Raw genomic sequence first — 11,184 nt, 5'->3', positions numbered from 1 at the left:
CAAATTGGTACAGTTCACTAACCCAAAGCTCAACGATTTAGAAATGGCAAACACAGATCCTTCTACCAGCTCCGTCACGGGAGTCTCCGATGTTGACGACTCGGTTCATGGCAGCGAAACACAAGAGCGCGACCAAAGTCGGGATGATAGGAGGGCTAGCAAGAAGAAGAAGAGAAGAAGTGAAAGATGGAGGCATATCAGAGATCAATGGACATTCTAAGTCGTTAAAGAGGAGGAACAGCATCAGCAAAGCAGCACGAGATCCCAGAGATGAGCCTCGTGGGAAGAAGCGCAAGAAGGCTAAGACTGAGGGTATAGAAACCAGGTCACCTAGTCCGGTTATTGACTTTGATGGCCTAAGCCGGCCAAGTACGTATCTGAGCGTCTTCAACGAATAAGTTCCATCACTTACATAATTCAGGTCGGGGGACCCGGGAACGACTTGAGGAGAGCTCCGAACAAGCAGCCGAGAGATTGGAGAAAATGCGAGGAGCCATTCGTACAATTCTAGAGTGCGTTGGCGAAGACCCAGACAGAGAAGGCGTTCTTGATACTCCGAAACGATATGCGAAAGCGATGCTTTTCTTCACAAAGGGATATCAACAAAACGTTAGAGACATTGTGAACAATGCTATCTTCCATGAGAACCATAATGAGATGGTGATTGTGAAAGATATAGAAATATTCAGTCTCTGCGAACACCACTTGGTACCCTTTACTGGGAAGGTCAGTTATCCCAATTCGCTATTTTACTTCATGTTCTAATTTTATATTAGATGCATATCGGATACATTCCAAACAACAATGTTATCGGCATTTCCAAGCTACCGCGTATCGCCGAAATGTTCAGCCGCCGACTGCAAGTCCAGGAAAGACTAACGAGAGAAGTTGCCAATGCTATCATGGAGGTTCTAAAACCTCAGGGTGTGGCAGTTGTGATGGAGTCAAGCCATCTCTGGTACGTACCATTCCAATACCTCCTATTATCAGTTCAAGCACTGACCACCATTATTCTAGCATGGTCATGCGGGGTGTTGAAAAGACGACTACCAGCACAATCACCAGTTGCGTGCTCGGCTGTTTCGAAAGAAAAGAAAAGACTAGAAACGAGTTCCTCAGTCTTGTTGGGCTGAATAGGACATACAGGTAGATCACAAGATAAGATCAGGTACCTCCAGGTAGGTATGCATTTGCATTTGAGGCGTTTTGGTTTGGGTTTTAGAGCGTGGGATCTCAACATCAAGCTCATCCATGAAGACGGTATGGGAAATGCATATTAGAGCTCAATAGGCTCAACGCCTTTAAGGAAGGTACTGTGTGGCGTTCAGGGCTATGAAAACATTCTTCAACATTATCTTTGTGTATTATCAACTACACCATATATGCATTCATTGAGGCATTTAAATGCTAATAACTATGGGATCGAGATTGGTATTTGCATCTTCTATGTGTGATAAGACGAGGTTTATACCAAAGTCCCAACATCATAGAAAATTAGGTATTTACTAGTAGTAGATGAAAATGACATCAAGTGAAGCCAATTTTAAATCAAAAGGTTAACAATGTTGGTAACATATATGGTAGTTGATGGATAATGGATGCTTTTCTACCCCACTATATTGCATTATTGACTTGTAAAATAGCTTTTATAATAATTTCATCTTATACCTAAAAGAACTACAGTAGGTAATATTAGACTAGTCTGGCTTAAGACCCAAGCCCCGTAAATATTCCCAGTTACATAAATAAATAAAAGTCATTTATTTGTCTTGAACTGGGGACGGCCAGGCTTTTAGTAAAAATTTGCTTGACTTGGCTTGTCGAGACATCTGATCGTAGCTCCGTATAGTCGGCGACCTATCCAGTTCGGCCGAAAAGCTACAGGATTAAGCTTCTATATACTCGCTTCTATTCGGCTATGTATACGATATTAAATTAAGCACGTCAACACCATTTACGTGATAAATACGTAGGTAGCTGGCTCTTTAAAGCCGAATTGTCTCCGGTTGATACTCTATTAGACCAGGCTATGTAACGTTTAGAGTACTCAATTTATAAGCGCGGAGATAGGACTCTCGCCAAAGGCCGCAGTGTTACCTTCATCCTGTCAACCGAACGAGCTAAGATCGCACTTGGAATCTCTATTGTTAATCAAGTATTATTACGAGAAGTATATACTGTCCTTCCCCGCTTACGTAACGACAGCTACCCTTAGAATCACGTATGGCTAGGTAGCTTTGACGTCGTAAACATGGGTATCCGCACTTAGCCCTACAAGATGTCATTTCCCACCGATATCTTGTCCGTTACGCGTATAGAGAGCCTATGGGATGAATGCATCGGCTTCGGGCTATATAGAATTCCGATGTGATGGCCATGTATGATGCTTGTTACTTGTCATGTTTAAGCGATATGGACTAGGTAAAACTATATATAACCCTCAGTACGACATCAAATATATTTTGTATCTTATATAGTAATTCACACATCCCTAACTCTAAGATATTCATACCTTAGTTAAGAGACAGACACCACTAAAAACGAATTTGTTCGACAAGATGAGTAGCATTACCAAAGTTGCAATCGCAGGGGTAAGAATTCACCTAAGCATCTCATCTATCATGAAAGAGAACCAGTAGCTGATAATTCAATATAATACAGGCTACCGGCAACGTAGGCCCAACGGTATTAAAACAGCTCCTCGCAGATGGTTTTGAAGTCACCGTACTTGCCCGCAAAGGAACCAAGAAAAACTTCCCGTCTTCAGTAGCTGTTGCTGAAATCGATTATGAGTCTCCCGAATCACTTGAGAAGGCGCTCCGTGGTCAAGATGCGGTTGTGTCAACCGTTGGCTTCGAGGGATTGCCATACCAAATTCCTCTAATCAAAGCCGCGGTTAAAGTTGGCGTCAAGCGCTTTATCCCCTCGGAATATGGTGGAGATGCGGAGAATGAGAAGGCTCTTAGCTTACCTCCATTCCAAGCAAAGAAGGCCGTCACCGAAGTCCTGAAGAAAGAGGCAGCGGCTGGTTCTCTAACATACACGCTGATATCCACCGGGCCTTTCTTGGATACGGGGCTCCAGTATGGCTTTCTCGTCGACCCTAAGGGCAAGAAAATTACACTTTGGAACGGCGGTGACAAGGCTTTCAGCATCACCACTATCGCATCGACCGCCAGGGCCGTGTCGGAGGTACTTAAGCACCTTGAGGAGACCAAGAACCGCAATGTATATGTGCATAATGCACAAATTTCCTTGAAGAAGCTCCTTGAGCAAGCCAAGAAAGTGGTTGGATCAGACGGGTGGACGTCAGAGGTCAAGTCCATCGAGGAGCACCTCAAGCAAGCCTACGCAGAGCTCGAGAAGGGTAATAACGAGTATTGTCGCATTTATAGCTGCGGCGATATGGGGAGAAGGATATGGTAGCCACTTCAAGAAAGTAGATAACGATTTACTCGGCGTGAAGGAATTCAGCGACGCAGAGCTCCAGGACTTTATAAAGGGCTATGTAAATTAGGGTCATATACACTTTATCTATAGGTACCTTTATAGGTAACTAACCTATAATTATTTTATTCTCTAATAATATTTTATGGTGAAATTTTTCGTCTTGGTATATAGATGTACATAATCAAACGTAATCTAGTATGTAGCATAGAGAGGTTAATGAAGAGAGGTACCCTAGGTAGCATTATGTTAAGTAAACGAGGTCTTGAAAACAAATCAATTACGTACAATCAGTCATATGCAAGTGGCAAGATATAGGTGAGTGTATGTAACTGTATATTTTGTTGCGGTTATGAATTCAAGCTATCGTACATAAACTAGATAAATCGCCTTGTATAGACGCTTAGCTAAATATCTACTTCGGGGGTAGGTACTACAGTGATCCTCTCTCATAAGGTATAGTTACCTAAATTTAGCTTTCTATAGTATGCATACTGCAGTTCCCAGGTCTAGTGACGATTCTGTCCGGGTAAGGAGGTGAACAAGTCGGAGTTGTGGTTGTGTGCACGACCCTAGGTGGGTCATACGCGCAACCACAACCTGCGTATCTGTAAACGTTCCTATAGCACATGATGGAAGGTTCTGGGAAATAAGATAAAAATCTGAAGTATTGCTGGCTTTAGTTGGAGATAGTTGTTAGTTTGGGTAGTAATCGATATAGGTAGAGACTATGGTGTGTCTTTTCCATCATAGAGAGAGGTAGTTGGTCTCATTTATAGAAGTTATTCGGAAAACAATCATGGACAATGCAATTATGAACTACTTAGACTTTTAAAGCGTCTTTATAACATATGAAAAGATACTGTATTCTTACAATGCGCAATACATATCGGAAACTCTTGTTAGATTCGGGATGAATCGTTTAGAATAAAGGATATTTTCAGCATGTTTAACCCCAAATCTGCATACTCAAGTTTAGAGCTCGTTGCGAATCAATAAAGTTGTTTCTGTGCTTCTTACTCCACTAATGAGTTGTCCCTTTATTCAGACGTATCCAATGCTGCCCTAAGCTTTTCTTCATCCCTAGGCACACAGAGTACACGATATGGCTTGGGAACCATAATTAAATCTTTTGGATTGACCATATCGATGCTAGGATCGCATTGTATATCACCCGAGGCCACGAAGCGAAAGCTACTCAATAGCCTCATAAAGATGATATACACCTCACGGGTAGCAAGGATATGCGCTGCGCACATACGGTATCCCAGGCCGAATGTAAATAAAGGGGCTTCCGGTTTCTCTAACCATCGTTCTGGCAGAAAACTGTCGGGGTCAGACCATAGTTCGGGGTCTATAACCACATATTATATAAGTTAGCTGCCTTGAAATGGAGTCATGGTTTTCTTACCATGATTACAGGCCCATGCATTCATGTATACAGTGCTCCCAGATGGTATTACGATGCCATTGTATTGAACATCCCTGATAGATGCTCTTGGTAAGGCTAGCGGAATGACAGAGAAGTATCGAAGAGCTTCTTTTACTAGTGCTAGTACATAAGCACATTTCTGATCGTCGGCAGCATCACACAATGGCTCATTAGACCCCTGAAACTGCTGGATTTCTGCATAGGCCTTGTCTTGGATCTCCGGATGTAGCGCAAAGTAAGCAATCGACCATTGCACAGTAGTTGACACGGTCTCGAAACCTCCTCCCAGCACAGACAAGCTGAAAGCCACCAGTTCGGTGTCACTGAGCTGAACCTCCTTATACTTAATTACGCTCGCCTGGATGCACGGTTTGTTAGTGCCTTTTGCTACTTTCTCCGCAAGGTCCTTGTTTAGTATGGAAAGATATCGGTCTCGGCGCTGGCGTAATTGTCGAGCATTCGCAGAATTCTGATTTAAGGGGTTAAGGCGTAGAAAAGGAATGTGATCCTGAGTATTACCAACGGTTGATCTGGTCTTGTTGAGTCCCTCTTCGACGGACACTATCTCTTTGAATAATTCATCTTCAATAGAAGTAATTCGAACGCCCCAGTTGATTGTTGTCATCAGTGAGAGGCTCACGCGTTGAACTAAGGGAAGTGGATCGACCGCAACTTTCCCAGCTTTTCCATAGCTGAGGAGATCTCGAAGAAATGTCCTCGTTTCTAGATCAAGGTACGGGACGTATGTTTTGATAGCAGGACGATTCAAGGCTACCGCCGCTGCCTTCTTCTTTCGCTTCAAACTATCGTCGTAAGGCGATGAGCCAATTGTGAAACCAGCAGTACTGGAAGCTACCTATTCAATAGAACGCATTAACGAGAGCTGCACAGGGGAGATTAATTGTGTATGTAACATACCTTATGAAATGTATAACCTATCGGCCGAGAACTTAACGCTTGAGAATTAGATATGAACAATTCCTTCGCCGTAGCAGCACTATTGACAACAACAACGCTGGTATTCCCCAATTGGACCTGATAGACATCGCCATACTCTTTGGCCCATTCCTGATACTTTAATGCCGCATTAGACCATATGTCGATTAGATTCCCAAAAATTGGGAGACCTCTTGGCCCTTTCAATCCAGAAATTCGCGACTGACTGCGTAGGATTTCATTTCCAACGAGGTAAAGCAGTACTGCGAGAAGACTCCCAATGGCAAGGGACCTCAATGTATGCTCGACCAATGTCTTTTGGAAAAGGATGATGAGCGATTCCATGGTAGCATGGATTAGGTACCTTAGGTGCCTACCTGAGTCAATAATGTATTTTTGAATAGCAAGAATTTATATTAACGCTGTTACGAGGAAATATTATGATCTTTATTCTCCACTCACTCGGCATATTTCTAACGTAGATGTGATAGGATCCTTACGACCCCGGATCCCAACAACCCCGGATCCTAAAAGCATCAACCCCTCCTAGAGCCACATGTTGATCTATTACCAAAATCCCAACATGCATTGCAAATTGCCACGTGCGTAGGTGTCCTTCGGGGCTTATAGCCGGGATTGCTGACGGCTATTGCCGGATAACGACTTTATTTCCACGGTCTTATGCGATTTCTTTTTATAGCCGAACCAATATTCTATTGTAACATTTGGATATCTGACCTATAACTCTCTATGCTTCCTTCTCCACCGGTGTTGAATATTTATAAAGCAAAAAATGACTGCGAGGTTCAAGTGACAATTTTTTAACTGGCCCTCAAGCGGAACTTCCATTTAGGATACCCCGTTGGATTCGCAATGAGTTCTTGCATGTTCTTAATAAAAGGACGATCGGGTCCTACAAACAGGAGGCCATTTTCGATGCACAGAGCAGCATATTTGGTTGCCATTTCAGCGTCACCAATCCCAATATATTCGATTGCCGCTCGATAATAGGCTTCGTTTAACCGGCCTAAGATCCCTTCTTGTTCGTACAGCGATACTAAAAGTTCCGCCTTTTTCGAAGATCCTTTTGACGATGCCGAGTGGTCATCCAACTCTTTCCATAGAGCATGTATTTGAGAAACTCTACGATCTGATTCAGCTATCGCCGTCACATTGGCACTGCACCTCTGACATGAACACTGGAAACCCCATTCTTTTTGCAACTTCTCTTGCCTCGTCGAGTGCGATTGAAGAGGGCTAAATCTTTTAGTAAGTGGATCTCTTCTACCGTGGTTTCTAACTCACTCATAATAGGCTATCGTAAGCTCCTCACCCTCCATAACATCTCGCACAGCTAATACTTTATGATGAAAATCTCTGTGGTCGAAATAGTACGCGCACGTAGGCCGACAGTCATGATTGAGTCGCGATACTGCCAATTCATATATTAGTTGCTGATGACGAGATGGACCTACAGAGGCTGGAGTATGATGCCTTAGGCAGTTGTATAAACAAACCTTCAGTGAATAGAGAATAGAACGGGTTGACCCCATCGTGGTAACCCGTTCGGAATGAATTTGTTTGGAGAATTTTATAAAGTTTATCGCCGTAGTCACTTGTACTACTATGCGTCGACAACTTAAGTAGACTTTCCCTGTGTTGAGAAGGGAGATTCTCAACAGCGCGAACAAGGAGTTCTGATACAACTTTCTTTCCAAGATTATTGATTGCCTTTTCGTTTACCATTATAGCAGGTGTTCGTGCCATTATGAGCTCTCCTGCTCGTATTGCCCTTGTTGCTACCAGTCCAATATCTTTACCTGGTATTTCCACTTCACGGTAGGGGATGGCCAACTTTGATTTTGAATCAATTTCCTCAGGCTCATCCGTGAGGAAAGCTGGCCGTGTTGAAATAGTCGTAATGCTGTTTGAGGTAGTGATCACCGAGACACCTTCACCCCGGTTAAACGCTTCGTTGGTGAAGACGCAGAACTTATCAGCTCTAGCACCGCGACAAAGACCACCTGATTTCCAGGCCTTCAGTGGCGATGATGTTTCACCTAGCGGGCTGTCATTCCCTGCAGGAAAAGCCCCAGAAGGTACACATATCTGAGTATCAAATATGAATAGTGGGTTAGGTACTGCGCATATCTGCGACTCGAGACGGGGCTGCACTATATCAGCAAAAGTAGCCGCGAATTGAAAAAGAAACAAAAATTGGCGGAGAGTCTTTTGGAACGACATAACTTAGAGAGGGTTTAAATGTTTCTCATGTAAGTGAGAATGAATTATCCAAAAATTTGAGGAATTAAGTTGAATATATCGTTCCTGGGACTTCTTGGCGGAGCCAAGCCTCCGAGTCTAAGGGGATTCCGGGTCGAAAACACAAGGCCATATCCTATCGCGAAAATGGAAACTCCACAGCGCTACTATGGGCACTATTATATAGGTTCAGATCGACAGGTACCCTGTAAGAGATAGAAAGTATCCACCTATAAAAACCTGGTATCTTTAAATACCATGTTCTTACCACTCGCTTACCGGATAGAAGAGTCATATGTTTAAATTGAGACAAATGAAATATTTCATAGTAATAGTTAGTATATCACGCAATTTTTTATAATTCATGTTGTCACATAAAGTTAAGATACATCCGGGAAGCTCAAAAAGAAGCACGGACCACTTTAAACCCGCCGAGATCATCCCCTCCCCCTTTTAACCCCTTTACGTTGAAGCCGATTTTGAATAAAATGTCTCCAATTCAGCTGTAGCACACCCGTTATAAGTGGCAGAAATTAGAGAACCTACGAACGTACGAATGCGATCAAGAATTAGATATTAGGTTACTGTTCAAATGAATTAAAACACTGACGCCCCGGTAATAGGGGTATACGTACCTGTCTTATAATACTTAACGAGATCGGAAAAGGCTCTGCAAGCAGTAAAAAGGCTATATGATAAGTTGAAGTCAAGTATAAACACGTTTAGTGTTGAGATAATAGACGAAGTGCAAGTATAGTGGATTTATTTCGGAAAATAGTGAATAGAATAGGTGGGCATTGTCTGCTATGATAAAACACGGGACTATGACTTGTTACTAATGTAAACCTTGACATTCTTAAATAAAGGAAACACTTATAGTTAATGGTAAATTAGCGTAGTTTAATCTACCTAGGAAAATATTTAAGTCAAAAAGCTACTCCAAGGTTTATATCTAGTATTATTGTCGAGTCACTAGCTAAAGAAATGCGACTAAATACCATCTATCTTACCAGTATGCTACCATGTCGCATCGATGCGACCGGGATCAAATTTATATAAGTTAGGTCGTAGGATAGGTACAGATGGCGTCCGTACTAAGTCGAGTCCCATGAACCAATTGAAGGTTGTAGCTGCGACACATTGCGGGGCTTGACATCCGACTCGTTGAAGTTTATCTATCGGGAAAGAGAAAAGAGCAGGCAATAATAACTGAGACACTCAATCGGGTGAGGAGTCCGATCATTTCTTTAACTTTACCACTCACACTTTTAAAAAAGTGAATCAGACAGTGACTACGCGCGCTGTAACCCTATTTCTCATACTTAGTCCCCTACCTAATCCTTTACCTAGTCAGTGTTCACAGCATGAGCCAAGTACATATTGGACATAACCCCTCGACGGGCGAGTTATTATCCCATTCAATTTCTGGCCCTTGGAAGTAAGTATGTTAATAACGACTTATCGCTTTGGTTCACTATGTTTTCCACGGCCTTAGTTATATTGACGTTTGTAGCGTCGATAGATGCGAAACCTCTAGCTAAGACCTATGTTAATAGCACAGGTTCCTCAGGACCTCTCACTTTTAAAAGCGACGGGACGTTCCAGATATCAATATTTGAAGATTTACATTTTGGCGAAAGTATGACCCTGTATAAAATGACCTAAATATGGAATGAAAGCTAAACTATTTGAATTAGACGCATGGGATCAATGGGGACCCCAACAGGATGTCAACTCTGTCAAGGTCATCAACGAAATTCTTGAAGCTGAGTCTCCTGGACTTGTTGTCTTGAACGGCGACTTGATTACTGGCGAAAACGGATTTCTAGAGAATAGTACGGTTTATATCGACCAGATTGTCAGTCCTCTCGTAAATCGCGGTCTAACCTGGGCGTCAACGTATGGCAATCACGACTATGACTACAACATATCCGGCAGTACCATTCTCGCCCGCGAAAAGCGGTGGAGTAATAGTCGGACGACACAGATGGTTTTCGATGAAGAAGCGGGGACGTCAAATTACTATCTTCCAGTTTACGACAGCAATTGCAGCGATGAAAATTGCACTCCCGAGTTGATACTTTGGTTTTTTGACAGCAGGGGAGGATTCCGGTATCAGCGGAAGGACGGATCCGGAAACCGGGTTGGCCAGCCAGATTGGGTCGACTTCAGCGTCGTGAACTGGTTTCTTCAGACGAATAATGAACTTGTCGAGAAGTACAGCAAGGCTATCCCATCGCTGGCGTTTGTCCATATCCCAACTTACGCATCGTACGTCTTACAGAAAGAAGGTATCAATCCGCATGCCGAGCCAGGGATAAACGATGACTATCCGCTGGCTCCCCAGGCCCAAGGATGGTGTGCAGATGGTCGGAACGACGGTACTTGCGAATATGGCGGCCAAGACATCCCGTTCATGCAAGCTATCTCGGCTGTTCCGGGATTAATGGCTGTCTTCTCAGGGCATGATCACGGAAATACGTGGTGCTATAAATGGGATAGACTACTCCCTAACATGACGGTCTCGCCTCGCAATGACGTTAACTTATGTTTCAGTCAACATTCAGGGTACGGTGGTTACGGTAACTGGGAGAGGGGGGCTCGTCAGGTTCTCGCAACGAAGTCAAAACTGGCAAGATTTGAGGTTGATACATGGATCCGCCTCGAGTCTGGAAATGTCGTGGGTAGCGTCTCGTTAAATTCTACGTACGGGAAGGATCTGTATCCGGCGACCAATAATTCGAAGACCTACTGTCCTACATGCGATTACGGCTCGTAGGAGGAGTAGTGATAAATTTATCGTAATGATAATGTGATACTGTAATAACATAATAAATTCATAATCTTTTAGAAAGCGTCTACATTGTTTTATGATATCCGAATTACAACATGTTACCTAATATAATTCAAACAAAGACATAGGAGTGTCCGTACACAACGTCCGTTAATTGGAGCTTGTGTCAGCATCACCTGCATTTGGTATAGCCCATATAGCCAAGGTTGAATCGTTACCTATGCTGAGGGGAGCGTGCATAGGAATGAAAGTTGACGGCTTTGCTCGGTAAACCATGATTTAACTTATGTGGTTCTTTTATTTATATGACCTT

The 11,184-nt window shown here is 43.1% G+C and overlaps 4 protein-coding genes across 4 annotated transcripts; 3 read left to right on the top strand and 1 right to left on the bottom strand.

Moving 5' to 3' along the window:
• Positions 1-107: 107 nt before the first annotated feature.
• On the top strand, positions 108-1,150 carry GL218_02066 (GTP cyclohydrolase 1; the record flags this gene model as incomplete). The annotated part of the gene is made up of 4 exons (XM_033578555.1): positions 108-369; positions 422-726; positions 777-958; positions 1,018-1,150. The coding sequence occupies 4 exons, from the start codon at positions 108-110 to the stop codon at positions 1,148-1,150; spliced, it is 882 nt and encodes a 293-aa protein (XP_033439460.1).
• Positions 1,151-2,558: 1,408 nt separating this feature from the next.
• Positions 2,559-3,426, top strand: GL218_02065 (uncharacterized protein; the record flags this gene model as incomplete). Its single annotated transcript, XM_033578554.1, has 2 exons — positions 2,559-2,591; positions 2,662-3,426. The coding sequence occupies 2 exons, from the start codon at positions 2,559-2,561 to the stop codon at positions 3,424-3,426; spliced, it is 798 nt and encodes a 265-aa protein (XP_033439459.1).
• Positions 3,427-4,487: 1,061 nt separating this feature from the next.
• Positions 4,488-6,160, bottom strand: GL218_02064 (3-hydroxyphenylacetate 6-hydroxylase; the record flags this gene model as incomplete). Its single annotated transcript, XM_033578553.1, has 3 exons — positions 4,488-4,801; positions 4,859-5,735; positions 5,798-6,160. The coding sequence occupies 3 exons, from the start codon at positions 6,158-6,160 to the stop codon at positions 4,488-4,490; spliced, it is 1,554 nt and encodes a 517-aa protein (XP_033439458.1).
• Positions 6,161-9,553: 3,393 nt separating this feature from the next.
• Positions 9,554-10,856, top strand: GL218_02063 (putative inactive purple acid phosphatase 16; the record flags this gene model as incomplete). The annotated part of the gene is made up of 2 exons (XM_033578552.1): positions 9,554-9,716; positions 9,775-10,856. 2 exons carry the CDS (start codon positions 9,554-9,556, stop codon positions 10,854-10,856), a joined length of 1,245 nt encoding a protein of 414 aa, XP_033439457.1.
• Between the last annotated feature and the right edge of the window lie 328 nt (positions 10,857-11,184).

This window comes from Daldinia childiae (assembly GCF_008694065.1).
Source record: "Daldinia childiae strain JS-1345 chromosome Unknown Scaffold2, whole genome shotgun sequence".
NCBI lineage: Eukaryota > Fungi > Ascomycota > Sordariomycetes > Xylariales > Hypoxylaceae > Daldinia > Daldinia childiae.
Note: the sequence above shows the minus strand (reverse complement) of the source record. Positions and strands in the feature narration are given on the sequence as shown.